General features: G+C 42.8%; 1 protein-coding gene across 1 annotated transcript in view; it reads left to right on the forward strand.

Moving 5' to 3' along the window:
* megf10 (multiple EGF-like-domains 10) overlaps window positions 1-26203 on the forward strand; it is a 190112-nt gene that overhangs the window by 32090 nt on the left and 131819 nt on the right. The window contains exons 2-4 of the mRNA XM_087995653.1: window positions 5003-5136; window positions 6855-6956; window positions 7392-7492. Coding sequence (XP_087851779.1) covers window positions 5021-5136; window positions 6855-6956; window positions 7392-7492 — 319 coding nt within the window. The 5' untranslated portion in view covers window positions 5003-5020. The remainder of the gene's footprint in view (window positions 1-5002; window positions 5137-6854; window positions 6957-7391; window positions 7493-26203) is intronic.

Raw genomic sequence — 26203 nt, forward strand, 5'->3', positions numbered from 1 at the left:
TATGATGGAAACTCACAGACTTGAAACATTATTTCACCCCACGCAGATGTCTCCTTGATCTGCTGAGTATATTTCCAGGATTTTCTATTTTAAAATTCCAAAATGTTTGTGTCTGGTGAGTTTCAATAAAGGGAAGTTCTTGTCTAACTATCTGCCATAGCTCTGATAACTCTCCCATAACTGTCACATTCGGGAGGAGTAGTTTGTAATCTAGTATTTAAAGCCATGTTGCACAGGAGGATGTACAACCTAAAATTTAGCAAATGGTGCATGTAAACCTGCATTTGTACAGTGCCTCACACATGGTGAGGCATTCCAAGCTATTTCACAAAAGTGTGTCAGACAACATTGGAAACTGAGCTGCATGTAGACATTTTAGGATCGGTGGTTTGCCAAAGAGATGATAGGTTTTATGGAGTAAATTAAAGGAAGCGAGGGAGGCCAAGAGCTAGAGAATTTAGGGAGGTAATTTCAGAGTTTAAGATTTCAGCAGCCAAAGACCAGTCATGAAGTGATGGGAAGTGGGGATGTGCAAGGGACCAGAATTGTGAAGCAGTGTAGAGATCTCAGGGAATTGTACAACTAGAGCAGGCCTCAGAGATAGCTATCCATGAAATTGAATACGAGTGAGATGATGCTGTGGTGTGCTTTTAGCTATATTGGATATATTTTCCTCCTCCCATAGAGGTGGTGAGAGAAAGCATGAGCAGTCTAAGTAAGTTGGGCCTATAGAGATTCTTCTCGCCACCTCACCAAAACACCGCTGTGAGAGAACGTCCATCAGGGACTTTCTCAGCTGGCCAATAATTCAAGCTGCCAAGTAAAAACTGAAAATACTGCAGAAACTCAGCATGTCTGGCAGAATCTGTGGAGAGAGAAACAGAAAAACAAAGGGCCTCAACCTGCCACCTCTTGACGATGCACCTTCCTGACAAGTGAGAAAGTTACCCTGACTGGGAAACAAGGGTGACTTGCCAGTTTGGTTATGGGGAAGGGGGCACCATTTGCTCCAATCTGCACCCTGATGCCCCTCTCCTCAAGACCCCTGTGTGGCAAGAAGCAAAAGGAAAATACCTACCTCTCTGCCATTGGATCCCCTGACGAATAGGTCTTAGTTGACTATCATTAGGGCACAGAAACAGTTCAAGACTCATTGGGCTGTAGCTTGTGGTGGGCTGGAGTGCCACTATTGAGGCCTGAGGAAGGCTGAGAAACTCATTGGTTAGTCCTTAACAAGCTGATATACACCCAACATAATGGGACCAGCCTATTATGCAATACCTAACAAGCCTGTACCCAACAATTATTGTCAGAAAGGGAAAATATTGGCAATTGCACAATTATCATCACCTGTAAGATAAGGCAGTAAACACGACTTGATGTAGACTATATCTATAACCAATAAAGTGTGGCACTGGAAAGTGTGGACATGATGAAGGGTTATGCCCAAAATATTGACTCTCTTGCTCCTCAGATGCTGCCTGATCTGCTGTGCTTTTTCCAATGCCACACTTTATCAACATTGACTTCTCCAGCATCTACAGCCCTCACTACCTCCTTAGACTATATCTATAAAAAGAAGTATATTTATAAAGCAATGCTGTTTTAGTGTATAAGTCATGAAGATCTTCTTTAATTCTACTTACAAGTTGACTATCCATTGATCAAATGGAACTCCAATTTTATAAAGCAACTAACAAAAGGATAATTATATCCAGGAAGCAACCCTGTCAGAGTTCTGGAAAACATCACATTTTCAAAGAGATAAAAAGAGTGGCTTTTACAGGTTTTTTTTCAAATTAAAATCAATAACAAAATCTGTTTTTTTTATTCCAAATGTTGGTTTTGTAATTCCAAAAACTTGTATATTTAAGGTTGACTAAGGACACTGAAGAAAAATTGTGAAATGAAAATGGTAACATACAAAAATATGCTTTTTGGAGGCAGGGGTTCCTGTCATTAATTTTGTAAAGGAAGATGTTGCTTCAAAGGAGGAAGAAGGTTGGTTGAAATCTGCCAACCACGTACTCTGGATGACTTTCTGAGATTGGCAGAGACCTCATTTATATTGATAAATTGCCACTAGGGTCACATCAATGATGCTGCCATGCTGAGGCTACTTTGGCAGAGGTTGCTATCATTTTCTTGCCAAGGAGTGAGCTTTTGGCAGGAGACCAGGCTGTGCCACTGGCTTTCTTCAGATGCATAAACCATTTGTACCTTCAGCTGGCTTCCTGGAGATGGAGGCAAGAACCCAGCACAACGAATTTCTGCCTCCCACTCTCAATTCTCCCTTTTTGCATGACTGACCTTTGACAGAAGACGGGTGTTGCATCTGTGGTTAGATGGAAACACTTGAGGCAAAGTTTGGATCTAATGCGCTGGATCTTGCTGGAACTGTAACAGTCTGCTGAATCTTATGGTTTGTCGTCATGCAGTTCAGCAAGTTCTTTTGTCTTTTCTTACTAATCTTGTAGCATTAATTCCTGATCCTATTCCAGTGGCACCACTCATGTCAGATTTCCACTCCATCTTACCATACATCGTTCCAGGAACAACTTGCCACTCAGAGGATTTCTGCCGGAAGACTTGCATCCCTTGTGCCTAACGCATCTTTCAAAGTGCTTGTGCACTCCCACCAGCACTGTCAGTCTGGAGTTGGCCTGCCTGATTTCTGGCATTTGTCCCAGACATGACAGACAGGAGGAAATCAGTGCCCTGCTTTGTGGACAGGGTCCCTGAGGTCTTGCTGGATGGGATGGTGCAAACATGCGACTTTGTCTTCCCAGTGATGGACACCATGACCCAGACCATGCTAACCTGGTCTGAGGGTACCACTGGGTTAAAACATTCTCAGCTATCCGCAGAAATGCCTGGTATTGTAGGTGGAAGGTCAATGACCTTCTCTACTTTGCCAGCTGCCATCCTCTCTCTGAAACCATCCACAATCTGTTTCTGTAGCCATCTCCCATCAAGGCTCACACTCTACCATTTCGCACTAATGCCTGCAACATCTTCCCTCACTCTCTGTCAACACAGTCAGCCTCTGACAACAGTAAGCTTACATGCCTCCTGTGCTGCCTACCCACTCACTTGGGACACCTCCCTACTTGCACCAACAGTGATACTGTGTCACCCATTTTCATCCCTTAATACCTGCTCCCTCTCTCACCTTAGGAGAGAAACAGCCCGCAATAGGGCAGAAAGAGTCAAGACGTTTGATGGGGGGCCCTGACATCCCACCACTCCTCCCTTACATGGAGAGAATTTTGTCTCTTCCTGGCCTGAGCAGACCTTGGAATAGTTAATCCAGGCTGCTCTTGACTTACTGTGCCAGAACCCCCTGAGTAGAGGCTGTCCTCCCTTTACTTGACTGAGGCCTGCTGACAACTGTAACAAGCTTCCTTCCTCTTTGTCTGTGCTAAATGGCAAGGTGAAACAGAAGTACGAGGAGCCTGGTATCTCTGGCTGAGGGGAAAAGCACAAAAAGGCAAGGCAAGGCAATGCAAGGATGAACATCCAGGTAATTCAGAGTTACTAAGCCTAAAGAGAGCAAGCAAAGAGCCCTGGATGGAGCCTAGTCCATCCATGAACTGGGTGATGTGTGTCCCTGAATGCTCAGTGTCCTGTCTGCAGCATGACAATGACAGTTGTTGGTGCAGCTCAAAGTGCAGCACTGAAGTGCAGAAGTGATTTGTATATCATTGGATATATGCCCTGAGAGTTCTCGGAGGCTCGCACAGCTCAGATGACAATGTTCGTGGACATGGGATGCATGTGGCCAGTGTTATTGAGTGTGTCCTGAGATGTAGGTGCCTGAACTGGTTCAGAGCGAGTGGTGAGCTGAATTCACCAGGTACATGCTCTAGTTTCCATGTTGGGTTTCCTCAACGTCTAGTTTGTTCAGAGCATTTGGTAAGATAAAAAGCTGACTATTAATGAGATGAGTTGGGCTGTCAACTTGGCATTTAACAAGCAATAGCCCCCTTTAATTGTTGACTCACTGCTGCCTAGAGAGAAACTCACTTCACCAAAGCACAAATGACAAAGCGAGATGCTCTCGATGTCCAGATATGCCTCTCTGCATTTGTTGTCCAATTCTGCATATGTCTTGCCATAGCTCACATTACACAAACCCTATAAGATACTGCCCAATAGTTTTGTTAGTAGGTGAAGAGCTCCACCACATGTTATGATTCCTTGGAAATTGATGGTTGATTTATTCCGTTCCCTGATTACTTTTCATGAATGGTATCTCATCCTAGGCTTCCCTATTATTTTTAAGAACTTGCTGGCTTTGCATGTTAACCCATTAAGCTGATTGCAAAAAGTTTGGATTGGACCTTAATAACCTATATACCTACTTAATGAGGAGATAATAGTTAATGGAAAGCCAATCAATCTCACTTGTCCAGAAACAGAACAATTTAACCTGTTGCATCTTATTGTTTAAAGAATTGAAGTGACGGTGTTTTAAAGATCCCAAAATTTATGTATTTTTCTTTTATGTCTACTCCTCTCTTCATCCATTTTTTCCTTTTTTTTGTTGTTTCTGTTTTTGTATTGGATTTGATTCAAATCCATTTGATTTCCTTCCAATTTGTTCCTCTGTTATCTCCTCAACCCTGAATTTGTGATTAAAGAGAGAAACTCTCTCTCGAAAATTCACCATGGTTCCTGATTCCTTTTGCCTTTGCCCTGTTTTTATCGATGTACTGAACCAACGAGTTACAGTGTAAGATTAACTCAAGCTGAACGGTACCTTCAGCGGGAGGCCCAATTCCAGGAAGATGGGAGCCAATCTATCCAGCTCCTCATCTAAGTTGTGACCTATTGTACACTGCTGTCAGTTATAGCATCAATGTATCTTAGATGGCTAGGTGATATTTAACACTGGCTATTCTGTATGTACTGTCTTGTAGCTTCAGCTGTTTAAATTGTTTAGCTTCTTGAGATGCTTGTGTTATGCAATAAGTAAATGAAACATTTTCTTCATAAACAGGTCCTGACTTCTGAGAGGATGATTTCTTGTTCCCGTTTCCATTTGTTCTTCATGATCACCCTTTTGTATGGTTTCTGGTACAACGTGGAATCACTAAACCTCGAGGACCCTAATGTATGCAGTCACTGGGAGAGGTAAGGCAACATCACATCTGCCTGAACTGGTTACAATTGACCAAGTCTTTGATTTTCTGATCATGTTTATTTCATTTAGAAGCTCAAGAAATGTGTCAGTTTATATATCGTTGTTTTCTGCATGAATGGGAACTTAGATTTCTATGCATGTTTAAAACGTTAAGTGGGTTTTAACATCCTATTTTAAAATGCATTGGAAACTCATGCTTCAAGCTCCCTCTGTGGCAGAAGCTATTGAATGTAGTACCAAGTACACCTGTCAATGGATACATGCTGTCACATAACATTAGCAAAATGAGCTGTCAATTGCGTTTAATGTTCTGAGTTTATCACAGTGTAATAGGAAGATTAATTTACCTGGCGCTAACAGTATCAAAATATGAAATTATGTAAATAAGATTGATATAAAGTGTGGATCTATTTCTTTCTATGGCAGTCTATTGTTCTGAACTCCCCTACATGAGGCATGTTGCCGAAACTCTCTGGTTTGGTCTTGCCAGTGAAACTTACATTCTATTCATGATATTTTTATAAAAGTTAATCATGGACATAAACTGAAGTCATGCTGTTGGCATCCCTCCATATCACAAACCAGCTGTCCAGCTAGCTGAACCCCTTAGGCATAACCCTGCACCCCTCTCAATCCAAAAAGCATTGCTAAGGATGAGTGTATTACTGACAAAGCCATCACTAATTGTCTTGAGATAATTTTATGGTGAGCTGTATTTTTTAGCTCACTATAATTTGCCTGAGTAGCTATGCTCAGTACTGGTATGAAGAGTGTTCCAAGTTTTTAATGAAGGAATGGCAATATATTTCCAAGTCAGGATTCAGTGTGAATTGAAGGGGAACATGTGGTTGTTCCCATGTATCTGCTGCCCATGTTCTTCTAGGGATGAAAGTGTATCTACCTGCTCGGTCGTCAATTTATCAAGAGTGAAATTGAATACCATTGTTCTGAACAGTAAACAGAAACGGTGGCACGGTGGCACAGTGGTTAGCACTGCTGCCTCACAGCGCCAGAGACCCGGGTTCAATTCCCGACTCAGGCGACTGACTGTGTGGAGTTTGCACGTTCTCCCTGTGTCTGCGTGGGTTTCCTCCGGATGCTCCGGTTTCCTCCCACAGTCCAAAGATGTGCAGGTCAGGTGAATTGGCCATGCTAAATTGCCCGTAGTGTTAGGTAAGGGTTAAATGTAGGGGTATGGGTGGGTTGCGCTTCGGCGGGGCGGTGTGGACTTGTTGGGCCGAAGGGCCTGTTTCCACACTGTAAGTAATCTAATCTATAGAAAGGAGGAAATCCCAGATGGTAGCATTTATTCCTCAACAATATTGTTTTCTCTATCATTCATGGGGTATGGGCACCAGTGGCGAGGCCAGCATTTATTGCCAATCCTTAATTGCCAGCAATTGAAAGCAACCTTTAGGCTAGTTTTTTTTTAAAGTTCCATATTTTAAAGATTTAAATTCAAATTCCACTATGGTAGGATTTGAGCCCAAGTTCCTCGAATGTTAACCAGGACCTCTGGATTGCTAGTTCAGCAATATTACCACTACACCATCACCTCCCCTTGTTTTAGGTTTGTGTTAAAGTATTTATTGGAAAAGATATTTTAAAGTTTAACAAGCACTTTTGGAGACTTTGGACTTCAAAAAATTGTGTCAATAAATTCAAATTCACTATTATATGACAAGTATCTCACTGTTTTCCTTCCAAGCTATTCAGTAACTGTACAGGAATCTTACGCTCATCCATATGATCAGATATACTATACCAGCTGTGCTGATATCCTGAACTGGTTCAAATGCACAAGGCACAGGTAAGATGTTCTCAGAACCTCAAGGTAATCTCTTTGTGGAAATTAAATTAAGTACCCTGTCTTGATATTCTCACATTTGATTCATTACTAAAGTAAAAGAAAGTAAAGATCAATTTAGATATTGGATTGAGCTTTTCGTAGTGGGTCTGGTCTCTGAAAACATTTGCATCCCAACATGGGTGGGACATGCATGGCCCAATTTCTGAAAGAAATGCAATTATTTAGTAGCAGCTGTATTCTTCAGTGGGTGGGCTCTCTAAGCTGGATGGCGACTTAAATGTGATCAAAACATTGTCTTGGCACAAAGGGTACTGGGAATCCAAAACTCCAAAGGCTAACTGAACATACTTTCATGTCAGTTAAAGCTCATTTGATTGTTTTAGCAGCTCGTGGTCTATTATAATATAAACCGATGTTCTGGGATTTGTCTTCCAGAGTAAGTTATCGTGCAGCCTATCGGCGTGGTGAGAAAACAATGTATCGCCGTCGTTCTCAGTGTTGTCCAGGATTTTACGAAAGCTTAGAGATCTGTGTTCGTAAGTACAGCTTTTATCTGGAAACAACTTGGGGCGTATTTTTGAGGCTTCAGTTGGCAAGGCAGTGGGTGTCGTAGAAGCACGAAAATATCATTTCCTGCACCTTATCGTTTATGCGCTACCTTTTTTATTTGAAACTCCATAGGAAGCCAACACAATACCATGCAATCTACTGTGGATTTATTATGATGGCTTCATATTCACATGCAAGCCGCCAGCAAATCTATAAATACTTCTTTCACTACAGCCAAACTATGTGCATGCTTGCAGATTACTCGGTACTGCAAAACATGTATCTACATTTGATCTTACTGTGACATTAATAATTATTTAGTCATAGTGTCATAGACTCACAGAGATGTACAGCACGGAACCAGACCCTTCAGTCCAACTTGTCCATGCCGACCAGATATCCTAAACTAATCTAGTCCCATTTGCCAGCACTTGGCCCATATCCCTCTTACCCTTCCTATTCATAAAACCATCCAGATGTCTTTTAAATGCCGTAATTGTACCAGTCTCCACCACTTTCTATGGCAGCACATTCCATACACGCACCACCCTTTATAAGGTCACCCCCTCAGCCTCCAATGCTCCAGGGAAAACAGCCCCAGCCTGTTCAACCTCTCCCTATAACTCAGATCCTCCAACCCTGGCAACATCCTTGTAAATCATTTCTGAACCCTTTCACGTTTCACAACATCCTTTCAATAGGAAGGAGACCAGAATTGCATGCAATATTCCAAAAGTGGCCTAACCAAGGTCTTCAACAGCCGCAACATGACCTCCCAACTCCTGTACTCAATTCTCTGACCAATAAAGGAAAGCATACCAAACACCTTCTTCACTATCCTATCTATCTGCAACACTACTTTCAAGGTGCTATGAACCTGCGCTCCAAGGTTTCTTTGTTCAGCAACACTCCTTAGGACCTGACCATTAAGTGTAAACATCCTGCTGAGATTTGCTTTATCAGAATGCAGCACCTCGCGTTTATCTAAATTAAACTCCATCTGCCACTTCTCAGCCCATGGCCCATCTGATCAAGATCCTGTTGTAATCTGAGGTAACCTTCTTCGCTGTCCACTACACCTCCAATTTTGGTGTCATCTGCAAACTTACTAACTGTACCTCTTATGCTCACATCCAAATCATTTATATAAATGATCAGGTCCTGGTGATTTATCTACTTTTATGCGTTTCAAGACATCCAGCACCTCCTCCTCTATAATATGGACATTTTTCAAGGTGTCACCACCTATTTCTCCATACTGTATATCTTCTATGTCCTTCTCCACAGTAAACACTGATGCAAAATACTCATTTAGTATCGCCACCAAATCCTGCGGCTCCACACATAGGCTATCTTGCTAGTCTTTGAGGGCCCCTCTTCCCTCTTTTTCTCCTTCATGTATTTATAAAATCTGAACTGTACAGGACATTGGTTAAGCCACTTTTGGAATATTGCGTGCAATTCTGGGACAGGATAAATAGGCAAGGTCTTTTTCCTGGGGTGGGGGCGTCCAGAACTAGAGGGCATAGGTTTAGGGTGAAAGGGGAAAGAAATAAAATAGATCTAAGGGGCAACTTGTTCACACAGAGGGTGGTATGTGTATGAAATGATCTGCCAGAGGAAGTGGTGGAGGCTCATATGATTGCAACATTTAAAAGGCATCTGGATGGGTATATGCATAGGAAGGGTTTGGAGGGATATGGGCTGGGTGCTGGCAGGTGGGACTAGACTGGGTTAGGATATCGGGGCAGCGTGGACAAGTTGGACCAAAGGGTCTGTTTCTATGCTGTACATTTCTATGCCTTTAGGTGCACCCTAGAATTCTGTGGGAAGCTGGGGAAGTAATTGCTGGATCCCTTGCTGAGATATTTGTATCATTGATAGTCACAGGTGAGGTGCCAGAGGACTGGAGGTTGGCTAACGTGGTGCCACTATTTAAGAAAGGTGGTAAGAAAAAGCCAGGGACCTATAGACTAGTGAGCTTGATATCAGTGGTTGGCAAGTTATTGGAGTGACTCCTGAGGGACAGGATTTGCATGTACAGAGGAACCTCGATTATCCAAATATCAATTATCCGAAGGAGATCTCGAGGTCCCGATAGAAACATTACATCAAAGCGGTGTTTCCAACAGTGATCGTGCCTTTTGTTTACAATGATTAAAAATGAACTCGGCCTTCTGCTGTGCTGCCGAGAACAGTCCTGGACATCGATGGGAGCCCAGGCACCATCTCCAAATGACTGACCACCTGCTCTCTCTCTCTCTCTCTCTCTCTCTCTCTCTCTCTCTCTCTCTCTCTCTCTCTCTCTCTTCTCTCTCTCTCTCTCTCTCTCTCTCTCTCTCTCTCTCTCCCCCCCTCCCCCCCCCCCAACACTTTCCCTGGAGTTCTACACAGGCGTGTGCCCTGAACCCCCTTTCCTTAGAAAATCTCTCTAACATTGTCCTGTACAGGGCAAAGGTGGGACGTGCAGTAAAACATTGTGTGTGTGTGTTTGTTTTTCACCCCCCAAAGGTAGCAGCAGTCTTACTGTTGGTGCCTAGTGTGGCTGCCCCAGGGGAGGGGGGAGATGGGGGGACGGTGGGACAGACGGGGCAGGATGGGGCAGACGGGGGCGCGGATGGGGGAGGCGGTGCAGACGGGAGCATAGATGGTGGTGGGGGCAGACGGACGTGCGGGTGTGGACAGGGTTGGGGGCTGACAAGTGTGGGGTGGATGAGGTGGGTGTGGGGTGGACTGGGGGTGGGGCGGGGTAAGATTGGACAAGGGGCAGGGTGGACAGGGTTGGGGGTCGCATGGAGGCTGGGGGTGCATGTGAGGTGGGAGTGGCGGCAGATAGGGGGTGTTGGATGGGGTTGAGGGGAGGACAGGGGGGCAGGGACCCGCATGCAGTGTGCTGCTGCCTAGTCTCCTGAACAGGGAGGGAACTTAGCAAGTGCTGGCTGCGTCAATCCCATTGAACTGATGGGGTGGTGGGCGGGTTCGGTGGGGGGGGGGGGGGGGGTTGTGCTAGACGTGAGCAATGCTGCAGGTCCCTTACACACAAGCATGTGTCTGCTCAGAAACAAACCCTGAGACAGAGAGAGGGACCAAGGCAGGCAGAGCGAGGAAAAAGGAAACCAGAAAACTCCAAGCCCCAGAGGAGAGGTATTAAATGGATTAATCAATTATCGGAACGAAATAGTGCCCGCCCATCTCATTTGGATAACCGAGGTTCCTCTATATTTCTAAAAGCAAGGACTGATTAGGGATAGTCAGCATGGCTTTGTGCATGGGCAACCATGTCTCACGAACTTGCTTGAGTTTTTTGAAGAAGCAACAAAGAGAATTGATGAGGACAATGCAGTAGACGTGATCTACATGGACCTCAGTAAGGCATTCAACAAGGTTCCCCATGGGGGACTGGTTAACAAGGTTAGATCTCAGGGAATACAGGGGGAACTAGCCATCTGGATACAGAACACAGAGGGTGGGGGGTGGAAGGTTGCTTATCAGTCTAGGGGGTTGTGGCCAGTGGAGTGCCACAAGGATTGGTGCTGGGTCCACTGCTTTTCGTCATTTATATTAATGATTTGAATGTGAACATAGGTATAGTTAGTAAGTTTTCAGATGACAACAAAATTGGAGGTGTGGTGGACAGCGAAGAAGGTTGCCTCAGATTACAACAGGATCTTGACCAGATGGGCCAATGGACTGAGGAGTGGTAGATGGAGTTTAATTTAGATAAATGTGAGGTGCTGCATTTTGGAAAAGCAAATCTCAGCGGGACTTAAACACTTAATGGTAAGGTCCTGAGGAGTTTTGCTGAACAAAGAGACCTTAGAGTGCAGGTTCATAGCTCCTTGAAAGTAGAGTTGCAGGTAGATAGGATAGTGAAGAACGCATTTGGTATGCTCTCCTTTAATGGTCGGAGCAGTTATGGAAACAATTGGTCTAAATTCATTTATAATTTTATTTCACCCCTACTAATATGAACATTACCTGTGGCAAAATATTTTACCATTTAACAACAGAGCGTGAGGTATCTACTCGATATTTTATTTGAACAGTACAGTTGAAGGAGTAGTACCCTCCCCTCTGATTCAGTAGTTTCTTCAGTTCAATCCTATTACAAAGACTTGAGAACATACTCTATGCTGACCTCACATTGTAGTGCTAAGGGAGTGCTGCCCTGTGGAAGTTGAGGTCTAATTTGTTACAACTGGTCCTTGAGTGTGAGTCCTAAATCGATTACGATCCTGGTTCCCCTTCATTAATCAACTCCTTTGTTGGTTTGCAACAAAGTTAACTTCCTTTGTGGATACCTTCCTAGTTCCTTTGAATTTATGTTTTTAGTGAGCCAATTTAACCAGGTTTTCTTGGTTTGAAGAAGGAATGCATTCACTGGTTACTAAAAGTTGAGGACCCGCATGGGCCCCAGCTATGCCTGCCTCTTCGTAGGATATGTGGAACAATCCATCTTCCGCAACTACACTGGCCCCACCCCCCACCTTTTCCTCCGCTACATCGATGACTGTATCGGCGCCGCCTCGTGCTCCCACGAGGAGGTTGAACAGTTCATCCACTTCACCAACACCTTCCACCCCGACCTCAAATTCACCTGGACAGTCTCAGATTCCTCCCTCCCCTTCCTCGACCTTTCTATTTCTATCTCAGGCGACCGAATCAACACGGACATCTACTACAAACCAACCGACTCCCACAGCTACCTGGACTACACCTCCTCCCATTCTGCCCCCTGTAAAAACGCCATCCCATTCTCCTAATTCCTTCGACTCCGCCGCATCTGCTCCCAGGAGGACCAGTTCCAAAAACGCACATCCCAGATGGCCTCCTTCTTCAAGGACCGCAATTTCCCCCCCGACGTGGTCGACGATGCCCTCCACTGCATCTCTTCCACTTCCCGATCCTCCGCCCTTGAACCCCGCCCCTCCAACCGCCACCAGGACAGAACCCCACTGGTCCTCACCTACCACCCCACTAACCTCCATGTACAGCGCATCATCCGCCGCCATTTCCGCCACCTCCAAACGGACCCCACCACCAAGGATATATTTCCCTCCCCTCCCCTATCAGCATTCCGTAAAGACCACTCCCTCCGTGACTCCCTCGTCAGATCCACACCCCCCACCAACCCAACCTCCACTCCCGGCACCTTCCCCTGCAACCGCAGGAGGTGCAAGACTTGCGCCCACACCTCCCCCCTCACCTCCCTCCAAGGTCCCAAAGGAAACTTCCATATCCGCCACAGATTCACCTGTACCTCCACACATATCATCTATTGCATCCTTTGCACCCGATGTGGCCTCCTCTATATTGGGGAGACGGGCCGCCTACTTGCGGAGCGTTTCAGGGAACACCTCTGGGACACCCAGACCAACCAACCCAACCACCCTGTAGCTCAACATTTCAATTCCCCCTCCCACTCCACCAAGGATATGCAGGTCTTTGGACTCCTCCATCGTCAGACCACAGCGAAACGACGGTTGGAGGAAGAACGCCTCATCTTCCGGCTAGGAACCCTCCAACCACAAGGGATGAACTCGGATTTCACCAGTTTCCTCATTTCCCCTCCCCCCAGCCTGTCTCAGTCAAATCCATCAAATTCAGCACTGCCTTCCTAACCTGCAACCTTCTTCCCGACCTCTCCGCCCCCACCCCAGTCTGACCTATCACCCTCACCTTGACCTCTTTCCACCTATCACATTTCCGACGCCCCTCCCCCAAGTCCCTCCTCCCTATCTTTTATCTTAGCCTGCTGGACCAACTTTCCTCATTCCTGAAGAAGGGCTAATGCCCGAAACGTCGATTCTCCTGTTCCCTAGATGCTGCCTGACCTGCTGCGCTTTTCCAGCAACACATTTCCATCATCGAAAAACTGACTGTAACATGGAAATATACAGAATTGAGCTGAGTAAAGGATGACATTTACAAATGATGTATACATCAATTTTTGGTTTGTCTGTACAAAGTGGTGGGTGAAATATTGCAGCCATTATGTTTGGTGATCCTGGTGACATAGACTTCAGCAGCTGAGGAGTTGATTGGGTGACTCTGAGTTTAACAAATTAGCTGAAAGGAGTTGCATGATTTCCTATTTGACTGTAGCTTTTGACTGGTGGCTTAATCTAGCAATCAGAGAGACGCAGAGACCTTCTGTTCTTCTCCTGTTTATCTCCAAGTGCAGAGGTGTCTAGTAGTTGTTCTCATCTGCAACCTTCACAGCAGACACTAGCCCAGTGCACTCGAGCGCCACACCAGTATCAAAAAAAAAACAATCTAGCGTCAGAGGTGCAGCTGATTTTATTACCATCTTTCATCTTATGCGTTCCTGACAGGAGAGAACATAGACATAGACTGCCCACACATTATGTCTCCAGTCTTGGGGTGGAAGCCACAGAAGATGGTTCAGTTTGCATTGTATCTCTCTCTTTGAAGTGATTCACGAAAATTCTTTGACACCCTTCTGTCCTCTCAGATGGACACAAAAGATCCCATGTCCCAATTTTGAAGAAGAACGAGCATTCTTCCTGATGTCCTTGGCCTATGCTTAACCCTCAGCAACATTAAAACAGATTGTCCAAGTCACTATTACATAACTCTTTGTGGGATCTTAATGTGTGCAGTTTAGTTGCTGAATTTCCTGCACTAAGACAGTGACTGCAGTTCACAATTTCAATCCCAAAAACAGAGGTTGTGAAAAGTGTTGTATAAAGATTTTCTTCTGATGCAGTGTAAACTAATGTTGTACTGTACCAATATATAACTTGATTATCTCTGGAACAGCTTAATTATGCAAGTTTCTATATTTATTAAAGAATAAAGAGATGATATAGCCTCTTCGAGACAAATGTGATTTTCTTTAATCGATATGAAATTGATTGTTGAAGCAGTAAAAGGATTTAGTATATACCCTTAGTCCTTTGAGAAGAAACAGTAAGATGGCAAATGGTTTATTACTTTGACTGGCAATAACACTTAAAGTAATATTAATAAAATTGTGTTCATTTTGTGTTGAGGGACCTTTCAGGTTGAGAAAACAGGTGGCAGCTGAGAGATTGGATGTTGTGAATGTGAATGAGCTTGGTTACACCAGAATAATTGGTTTACTTGATAACTGAGGCACAATAATGTACAAATTAACTGAAACAAATGGGGGAGGGAAAGGAATGAATAGCATTTATATAGCACCTTTCACAAGCTTGAACATTTTAAATTAGGTCACAACCATGAAGCACTTTTGCAACTTGGTCACTGTCACAACAGTGGAAACTTGACAGGCAATATGCACTTGGCAATGGCGCAAGTATATATTACTTGTGATATGTAGCCAGGATGTTGGTTTAAACTCACTGCTTTTCGTTGACATGGTGCCAAGAGATCTTTTATATCCATTCAGGCAGGCAGAAAGGACCTCATAACATCTCATCTGAAATACAGTACCCTCTGACAACATAGTACTCCCTCAGTAATGCACTATATTGTCTGGCTTGATTTTTGTGTTTAAGCTTTGGAGGAAGATTAGCATTTCGAACATTTCTGTTCAGAGGCCAGAACGTTAGTCACTGAGCCACAGGTGATGCGTAACTATGTAAGTAATGCAGTTAGTTTCTCAGTACATTGAAAGCAAACCAAGATTTTCAAACAAAATGCCATGCACTTACTAACAAATATGAGTTGTAGCTCTGTAGGTTGCACTCTGGACTGAAGAGACTGAAGGTTTTGAGTTTAAGGCCAACTCCAGAAGGTTGAGTACAAATAACAGACTGGCACTTGTAGTGTGGCCTCCTGGACCCTCTCTAGTGGCCATAAGATATTTTGGTGCATTCCGCTGGTGTCGTGGCCGTTATTGATTTTAAACTGGTATCAACAACACCAATTATTATGCTGTTCTGTTTGTGGGATATTGCTGTGCATAAGTTGGTTGCCACACTTCCAAATTACAAGAGTGACTATACTTCAGAAAGAGCTTCAGAAGCATTAAAGCACTTTGCGATGACTGAAGCGTGTATAATAATAAACATAATTTTTTTTTAAATTAAAGCAGTATCCTTTTATAAAAAAAGCCTTTTATTTTTAATAAGAGTAATGCCTTTTTTCTGCACAGGTTGATGTGTATGATAACTGTTCTGTTGCTTTCTGCAGCAGCATAGATTTTACACGGGGACAATTCTATGTCACCACAAAGGCATGGTTGTCTGTTTAATCAAAGCTGAATCAATATACACGCTGATTATTTTCCATCAGACTTGACAACTGATTAATTAGACAATGAAGTGTTACTGAAGTTGAACTAGCAACAAATATCCCTAATCAATTCATTTCCCTACAGGTCGTTTGCAGATGCTATTGCAAGCGGTGTAGGAGATAAATATTGAGATGTAAGGGTGAATCGATATAAAATCTGAGCGAGACAATTGCAGTGGTACTGGGTGCATATTTAGGCTACACTATCACATGTGAAAATATTGAAGCTTCAGAGGTAGTCCAGCACAGATTTACTGCATTGTTATCTGGCAAAAGAGTATACAAATGTACCAAATATTTAAACATTGGGTCTGCTTGCATTAAATCAGACAGATTAGGAATTGGATAAAGGCTTAAAGGCAAACATATGCATTCATGTGGAGGTGAGGGGAAAAGCAGGGGAATGAAATTAATTGCACAGTTCTTTCAAAGAACGGGTACAGGAATGATAGGCTGAATGGTCTCCTTCTATGATTTGAGAGAATTTTTAAACATTTTGGATGGTGTAGGCAGAAACAGTTTGATTCTAAATAGTTGAGGGGTCAGGATTAAAGGGACACAGACAGATGATTAAGTACAAGAGACCCACAACTAGGATTGGAAACAATATGTTTCCATAGACAGTTGCTCATCACTGATAAAGCAGATGCAATGTAAACATTTCAAGAATAGGCCATAAAGATGCTTAGAAGAAAGGAAATCAAGAATATGAAACCAGGGTCGACGCTGAATAAGGGGGGCAAAAATGCATGTGCAGGATAAACACCAAAATCATCTGACTAAGCTGACTGATCTATTCTACTGCTGTCATTCTGAGGGTTGGATTTTAAATAAGAAACATTCAATATTAATCCTTGAATATTATGAGGGATTTTGACAGCATAAATAAGGAAAAACAGTTTCCAATAGCAGGAGGGTCAGTAACTAGAGGGACACAATTTTAAAATGACTGAGTAAAGAACCAGTGTTGGTGAGACTTCTTCATGAAGCAAGTTGTTGTGATTAAATTAGATTACCTACAGTGTGGAAACAGGCCCATCAGCCCAACAAGTCCACCCCGACCCTCCGAAGAGTAACCCACCCAGGCCTGTTCCCCTATCCTACATTTACCCCTGACTAATGCACCTAACACGATGGGCAATTTAGCATGGCAAATTCACCTAATCTGCACATCCTTGGATTGTGGGAGGAAACCACAGCACCCAGAGGAAACCCATGCAGACAAAGGGAGAATGTGCACACTCCACACAGACAGTCACTTGAGGTGGGAATTGAACCCAGGTCCTTGGTGCTGTGAGGCAGCAGAGCTAACCACTGAGCCACTGCACCATTCCAGAGAAAACATTACAGTGCTTATAGAACTTTCTTTCTATGAGGAGCAGTTCAGCAGTCTGAGTCTGTACTCAATGGATTTTAGAAGGATGAAGAGGAATCTGATTGAAACCCACAGAATATTGAGAGGCCTGGATAGACTGGATGTGGACTGGTGGGAGAGACTAGGACCTGAAAGTGCGCTAAAGTGAAGGGATGACCCTTTAGATTGGAGGTTAGGAGAAATTTCTTTAGCCGGAGGATGGTGAATCTGTAGAACTCATTGCCACAGAGGGCAGTGGAGGCCAAGCCATTGAGTTTATTTAAGACAGAGATAGGTTTTTGATTGGTAAGGGGATCGAGAGCTGTGGGGATAAGGAAGGAAAATGGTGTTGAGAAACATATCCGCCGTGATCAATTGGTGAAGTAGATTTGATGGACCAAATGGCTTAACTCTGCTCCTGTATCTTATGGTCTTTTTACTCATTCATGCAATGTGGGTTTTGCTGGCTAGACTAGCATTTGTTGTCCATCACTAATCATCCAGAGGGCAATTAAGAATAATCCACATTGCTGAGGATCTGGACTCACACGTAGGCCAGACCAGATAAGGATGGCAGATTTCCTTCCCCTAAAGGACATTAATGGATGGTCTCAGATTTTTATGCTCAAGTCTCTGGAATGAGGTTTGGACTGTAAATCTTTTGACTCAGAGGCAAGGGCAAAACATCATCCTTTAGTACTGTAATCATCCTATGGTTCTACCACATTCCTCAAGCAATGTGCTGCCTTAAAAGGTGGTGAAAGCAGATTCAATACTAATTTTCAAAAGGGAATCGGATAAATACTTGAAAAGGGAAAATGGAGAACAAGCTGGGAATGAGAACTTTTACAAAGTTTAGCACAAGCACAAAAGACTGCCTTCCTCTGTGCTGTATGGTTCTCTTAGCCTTCCTACAAAGGTTTAAAAATATGTTGATGCTTGAAGCTATGCTAGAACACTATTATTTTACCAGCCAGGGATTTTGCTTTTTAAATGCTGTGCATGACGTTTATTGCAGTATGAAATTGGCAGAACATTGCATGCTTTGTTTTACTGTATAGTCCGGTAATCAAAAATAACAGTATTTGCACAAAGCGACATGTGACGCTGGTCACCGTAACTCTTGGCATTTTTTCTAACTCATGATTAAAGCTGGTTGTTCATTTTCAATAATACTTTATTCAGATATAATGCTTGTTATTGTGATCATGTGAATGATTACTTAGCATAAAGAAGCTCCCAATATTGAATTTGCCATTTCTTTCATGCAGCTGAGTGTCCTGTATTTATTTCATACAAAAGTAAAAAGTAATGATGGTTGGAGATTCCTACATATGATATATGTTTATTCCACTCATTTTCTGGAACTCGTGTTCACACCATGAACATCTTTCTTGTTACAACCTATTTGTCTGATGTGGAGGTGCCGGCATTGGACTGGGGTGGACAAAGTTAAAAAAATCACACAACACCAGGTTATAGTCCAACAGGTTTATTTGGAAGTACAAACTTTCAGAGCACTCCTTCATCAGGTAGCACACGTACAGACACACTCTTACACATGATCACACTCACACACCCATGCAGACCCTCTCTCATACACACCCTCTCAGATGCACAGGCATAAGGTTTTATTTGGAGTCTTCTGTGTCTTTTATTTGCAAAGTAGGAGTTTATAAATTGTGTGCTTTTTGAACAAAATAGAATTTATCTTCAAACAGGGCCCAATTTATAGACAGTCAGTCAATGTGGCATTTTATAAACTACACAGACAAACTCCAAACAAGACCTCATGCCTAAAATACATTGTCTGACGGGAGGTAGCACCTCCTATATATTGATAACACCTTAAGTTGTCTCAGGGCTGAGACCTGAAAGAAATTCTGGGATTTGCATATTAATCAATCAAAACTGAATCTCCATTCTAACTGATTAAAGATTTAAGAGCCATCTAATGTGTGTTCAATTCATTCGCATGATTTGTGTGACCCTTTGATCTTTTCCTTGTAAATTCTGTGTCTAAGGTCTTCCTCTCTACTAACACCTGATGACGGAGCCGCAATCTGAAAGCTAGTGTTTTCAAATAAGACCATTGGTCTGTAACCTGGTGTAGTGTGTTTTTTGACCTTGGACCCCCTGCGTAGGCAATGTGTGTTTGGTCATTAAAACGCTATCCCTTTACAGCTAAAGAACTTTCTCCTGACTTCTTTACTGAATATATTTGTGACTGTCCCATACTTATAGCCTTTAGTTGAGGATTTTTCTCTTGGGAAAACACTTTTCTTTGTGAAACCCCTTTTAAACTTTTATCAGGTCCTCCGTTCCTCTGCCCCCACAAATGAATATACCTGTTTCTCTGTCATGGTTTTCCTCATATTTTCCTCCTTTTTATTTCTCTTGTAAATTTTCTCTGCTGTTTTATCTCTCCACTCTCTTTCACGTGTAGAGCACATTGTCATTTGCACCCCACCTCACTTTCCCATACCCACCAACAGATTGCCAGATATACATTACTGTATATCACTGGAAAGGAACTTACTCTTATATGGATATCATGGGCAGAATGGCCCAATTATGTTCTGTCACCATTCTCTGATTGAATGCATTTCAGTTCTGGTAATCTTTTTAGCTGTTTTAGAGATTGATCATAAAGCCTCACTGTATTTCATATTTTCAGTAAATACTTGTCTCTGGATGTATAAATGAAGATAAAAGGATTAAGAAAGTACCCAATAAGAAATTAAGGAAGTCCATTTCCATATTTATCCACAGCTTGTAAATATTATTTAATATGATGTGATGAATACTATTTTTCAAATTTGTGTTTTTTCCTAATTTTTGCAAATTAATTGCAAGTTAACATTTGCACCAAGGCCAATAATTCAAATGTTTGTTGTCATGTCCTTTCTTACATCATATAAATTGTCCCATCGCTATTACACTTCCAAAGCTGTTTGTTAATTTCTACAAAGACTAGATAACCTTAATTTCTATAAAATAGCTCTGTACAGTGAGCAGGATTATGAAGAAACAATGTGAAATAAATTTTTTTAACTGAAGATGATGCTCCTTATACCTTTTAAAGCTAACAGGTTGGAAACAAATAGTGCAGAGAATTTCTAGGTGCATAAACAATTGGGTCTTATTAATATTGTAAGCCAAACGTTGCTTGTGATGTAGCAGCTTGTGTGATCAGAATATATAATGATTTTGTTATCACTATAGTCATTGATTTGCATACTGAGAATAAACATTCTGAGTCTATTGACACTTCTTACCCCTCTCTCCCCCCCACCCCCAAGCCCACCAGTGCAAGAATAGAGCTTGGATTCTGAAACAAAGCCCAGCAATATCAATATAGTTATCTTGAAAATGTTTTTTTCATCCTGCACAATAAACATTTCTATCATTACCCTGTTAGTCAATGTAAATTTCCTTGAATTTTCTTTTGCTGTGCTTCATTTTGATTATCTCCCCTTCAGTTTTCCCTTTTGCTATGCATTGTGAGCTGACTGGACAAGCTGATGTGGTATCAGGTCTCCTTCAATGTCTGTCTTTATGTAATCAATTACCAGGAAGGGAGTAGTAGATCTACAAAATTATCTTAACTCTCACTAGGTCCTGTACATGCATCACACCTTCATACCCTGATCACATTGACTCTTGATAAATCAATGTCTCACTCATATTTAAAATTGTTTAACCTTGCATTCACATCCCTCTATGACCTTAGCCTCCACATTTAGCCTCTCCCTGTGATCTTTGCCAGCCCTATGAACCATTGACATTCTGCACTCCTCCAATTCTGTACTTCACTGATCCCTATCACTTCACTGTTGTCACCCATGTTTTCATTTGCCTGAACCCTAAAATCTGGAATTCCCTTTTTATACATCTCTGCCTCTTTATCTCTCTCTTCTCCTCTAACATTCTCTTTCAAAACTCCTGTATGGACTATAACTTTGCAGTGGCTCAGTTGGTAGCACTTTTAGGATGGTTGCAACGTGCAAGGAGACCAATTGTATCTGTGCAGACTCTCTGCCAGATCAACTGGTATGATTCTGGTATGGATTGAGGATTGGCTGTCTGACAGAAGGCAGAGAGTTGGGATAAAAGTTTCTTTTTCGGAATGGCAGCTGGTGACAAGCGGTGTCCCACAGGGTTCAGTGTTGGAGCCGCAGCTGTTCACATTATATATTATTGATCTGGATGAAGGGACTGGGGGCATTCTAGCGAAGTTTGCCGATGATACAAAGTTAGGTGGACAGGCAGGTAGCACTGAGGAAGTGGGGAGGCTGCAGAAGGATCTAGACAGTTTGGAGGAGTGGTCCAGGAAATGGCTGATGGAATTCAATGTGAGCAAATGCGAGGTCTTGCACTTTGGAAAAAAGAATAGAAGCATGGACTACTTTCTAAACGGTGGGAAAATTCATAAAGCCAAAGTACAGAGGGATCTGGGAGGATTATCTAAAGGTAAACATGCAGGTTGAGTCCGTGATTAAGAAAGCGAATGCAATGTTGTCAATTATCTCAAGAGGGTTGGAATATAAAAGCACTGTTGTGCTACTGAGACTTTATAAAGCTCTGGTTAGGCCCCATTTGGAGTACTGTGTCCAGTTTTGGTCCCCACACCTCAGGAAGGACATACTGGCACTGGAGCGTGTCCAGCGGAAATTCACATGGATGATCCCTGGAATGGTAGGTCTAACATATGAGGAACGGCTGAGGATCCTGGGATTGTATTCACTGGAGTTTAGAAGATTAAGGGGACATCTAATAGAAACTTACAAGATAATACATGGCTTGCAGAGGATGGACGCTAGGAAATTGTTTCCGTTAGGCGAGGAGACTAGGACCCGTGGACGCAGCCTTAGAATTAGAGGGGGTAAATTCAGAACAGAAATGCGGAGACCTTTCTTCAGCCAGAGAGTGGTGGGCCTGTGGAATTCATTGCCACAGAGTGCAGTGGAGGCTGGGACGCTAAATGTCTTCAAGGCAGAAATTGATAAATTCTTGATGTCACAAGGAATTAAGGGCTACGGGGAGAATGCGGGTAAGTGGAGTTGAAATGCCCATTAGCCATGATTGAATGGCGGAGTGGACTCGATGGGCTGAATGGTCTTACTTCCGCTCCTATGTCTTACGGTCCTATGGTCTTAACTCCTCTCATCTCACTCTTCTGATCACTGATTACAAAACTTGGTGATCTTGGACTAAGCCCCACTCTCTGCACCTGGATCCTCAATTTCCTGACCCACAGGCTACAATCAGTGAATATTGGGGACAATATTTCATCCTCACTAACACTCAACACTGGAGCCCCGCTGGGGTGCATACTCAGCCCCCTTCTGTAATCACTGTATACCCATGACTGCATCGCCAAATACCAGACTAATGCCATTTACAGGTTTGCTGATGACACCATCATAGTTGGTTGAATGTCAGATGGCGACGAAATAGACTATAGATGGGAGATGGAAGATCTGGAAAAATGGTGCACTGAGAACAACCTAGCTCTCAATGCCAGCAAAACGGAGGGACTCGTTATTGACTTTCGGTGGAATGTTAATCATGCACCCCCTACACATTAACAGCACAGAGGTGGAACAAGTGGAGAGTATCAAGCTCCTGCGATTGGTCATCAACAACAAGCTTTCTTGGGCTCTTCATTTGGATACACTGGTTACAAAGGCCCAACGACATCCCTTCTTCCTCAGGCAGCTGAGGACATTTGGCATGATGGCGTATACCCTTGCCAACTTTTATAGGTGCACCATCGAGAGCATTCTGTCTGGATGTATCACTACCTAGAATGGCAACTGTACCATTCAAGATCGGAGATGATTACAGTGAGTGGTGAACTCGGTCCGGACAATCACAAAGGCCAACCTCCCATCTATAGAATTCATCTACCAGCCCCACTGTCAGGGAAAGGCCGCCAGCATTCTCAAAGATCCATCCCCCCCACGGCAATGTTTTTCTACAACCTCTATCATCGGGTAGAAGGTACAGAAACCTGAACACACACACCGGTTTCGCAACAGTTTCTACCCTACTGTTGTTAGAATACTGAATGGACTCTCAAACTCGTAACATTCACCTGTACCTGTGTTTTTGTTTTTGCTGCTGTTTACCTATTATTTATTTATCTATGCTACTTAACTATGTGATCTGGCTGTATTGTTCACAATACAAAGCTTTTCACTGTGTCTCAGTACACGTGACAATAAATTCATTTCAATTCAATTCCTTTCTCTCCCCATAGTCCTAAGCATTGTTTTTCTTTTCTGCTGTTTGTCCAATTCGCTTATCAAAATCACAATGGAATTTATTACAGGCTTAAGCAATGTGGTAAACCATAGACTGATTGCAGCACTAAAGGATTTAATTCACCCCTTGCCTCTGAGTCAAAAGATTGAGAGTTCAACTCCCATTCCAGAGAATTGAGCAGAAGAATCTAGGATGATACTTCCAGGACGGTATTGCATGTTATCATTAGAGGTGTTGTCTTCTGGATGAGATATTAAATTGAACCTATGTTTGCCCTCTCAGATGGCCTTCAAAGATTTCACGGTACCATTTTGAAGAGCAAGAGGGGAGGTAGGGGTGTTTTCCCCAATATTCCACCCCTTAATCTACATTGCCAAATAAAACACTATTTGGTCATTATAATATTGCTGATGGTTAGAGCTTGCTGTACGGGAATTGGCTCCCTTGCCTCCTACAGTACAGCACCACGAAAGCACAAAACTAGCTGAAACATGGAGGTTGTGAAAACGTTTATATAAGTACAAGTCTTGTATTATTTGTCTTAATATCTCCATATGTGGCTTGATGTCAGCCTTTGTTTGATAATGTTTGATAATGTTTTACAAAAGGGCAACTTGTTATTTTTGCTCTCCCTCCAAATTTTTCTTTGTCAGAACAAAATTTGTCACCTATTCCGATGGGATTGCATGCTTAAGATTGGAAGTCCCCTTCTCGGAATAATGAAAAATAAGGCCACATCTTACCACACACTGAAACAAATTATCAACAGAATAACCTGTGAGACCAGAGAGAGAAATTGATAAAATAAAGTTTCAAAAGCAAAGATTTGTTGGTCTAATTCCACAAGAGTGGGAAGTATCTTTGCTTTACAAACAACATTATTTTCCAATATTTTCACAGAATGTAGGTGGCTCTGACAAGGCTGGCATTTACTGCCTATCACTATATGCACTTGTTTATTTAAAAATTAATATTAGGATTATGACATTTCCTTTGGCATGGTTTGAATAATTGAACAAAAATATTTGTGTTGGACCCTTCAAGTCATCTGTGTCAGTGGGATTTCAGCTAATGTCTGGTGTAAGAGAGGCTGAATTAGTTCCAAGAAACTGATGAACTGTTTCATGGTTTCAGTACTGAGACAGTTCAAACCATTTATATATTTGTCTAAAATGTGTTGGAGGGAGTTAGCCTTTTTTTGCATCTATTATATTGGAAGGAATCAAGGATAGATATAAAAATTAACCAGCCTCTACTGAGCACTGCCAGCGAGGAACCTAAAAGGTCCAAGTTCATCTTGCTTAGCCAAATCTTTAGGTGTTCCCAATGACCACCAAAAAAGAGCAATAGGTCATTTACATTTACATGATAAATGAGCCTCACACCAATTTTTAGAAGATCCCAACAAAGATCAGGCATGAAGTCAATTGGAATAATTGAAATGAGCCTTTTATTTCGTGGCAGAGCTATCTGAGAATAGTTGTAAACTTCATGATACAATGGTAAAATGGGCAGAAAGATGGCAGAGACCTGTGAGGTGATGCACTTCGGGAAAACTAAACTGGAAAGTCAGTATGCTACAAATGGTGTTATTTTGCAAAGTGTAGAGACAGTCACGAAAAACAAGCTCTTACACATGGCAGGTCAAGTGATTAGCTGCTTGAAAAATGCCTGTGGGTTGTTGAGTTTGTAAATGAAGATAAGGAAGCTAAGTTATAGCCAAGCTGGAGAATTGGGTCCAATTCTGGCCACCACACTTTAGGAAGATATAAAGACCTTAGAAAGGGAACAGAGGGGGTTCACTAGGATATAATCAGGATGGGGGACTTCAGGAATGAGGAAATGTTAGGACTGTTCTCCTTGAAATAAAGAAGGCTAAGAAGGGACTGGAGCTACAGATGTTTCCAAAAGCAAGATTGTAAAAGAGCAGAGAGTGCAGAATTGCAAATATTTTAAATTAATGATAAAAGATCTAGATGAAAGAAAGAGGAAATGTTTTCATTGAGTAAATTGCTGGGATCTGGAATATGGTTTTTCTGGAAATATGATGTAAGGTAATTCCACAGATCATTTTAGGTACTTGCAGATTTAACAAAAATGTGGGACCAAGCATGTCTGTTCTATCAGCAGGGACATATGGGCTGAATAGCTTTCTATAGATAGATTCTCTACAGTGCAGAAAGAGGACATTTGGCCCACTGAGTCTGCACCAACTCTCCAAAGAGCATAACCGTCCCCTCCCCTCCCCCCCGCCCCCCCCCACAAATCCCATGTAAATCCTGTTTACCATGGTTCAGCCATATAACCTACATGTTCCTGGACACAACAAGGCATTTTAGCATGGCCAATTACCCAGCCTGCACATCTTTAGACTGTGGAAACTGGAGCACCCAAAGGAAATGGTGGCTCAGTGGTTAGCACTGCTGCGTCACAGCACCAGGGTCCCAGGTTCGATTGCAGCCTTGGGTGACTGTCTGTGTGGAGTTTGCACATTCTCCCCGTGTCTGCGTGGGTTTCCTCCGGATGCCCCGTTTTCCTCCCACAGTCCAAAGATGTGCAGGTTAGGTGAATTGACCATGCTAAATTGTCCCATAGTGTTAGGTGGATTAGTCAGTGGTAAGTGTATTGGAATGGGTCTGGGTGAGTTGCTCTTCGGAGGGTCAGTGTGGACTTGTTGGGCCAAAGTGCCTGTTTCCACACTGTAGGGAATCTAATCTAATCGAAACCCACACAGACACAGGGAGAACATGCAAACCCCACACAGTCACCCGAGGCTGGAATCGAATCTGGCCCTGTGAGGCACTTTTTTTCCTTCTGTGCTGTACGACTG

Source organism: Chiloscyllium plagiosum, unplaced genomic scaffold, assembly GCF_037043375.1.
Source record: "Chiloscyllium plagiosum isolate Xiang-an unplaced genomic scaffold, Cpla_swu_hap1 HiC_scaffold_2, whole genome shotgun sequence".
NCBI lineage: Eukaryota > Metazoa > Chordata > Chondrichthyes > Orectolobiformes > Hemiscylliidae > Chiloscyllium > Chiloscyllium plagiosum.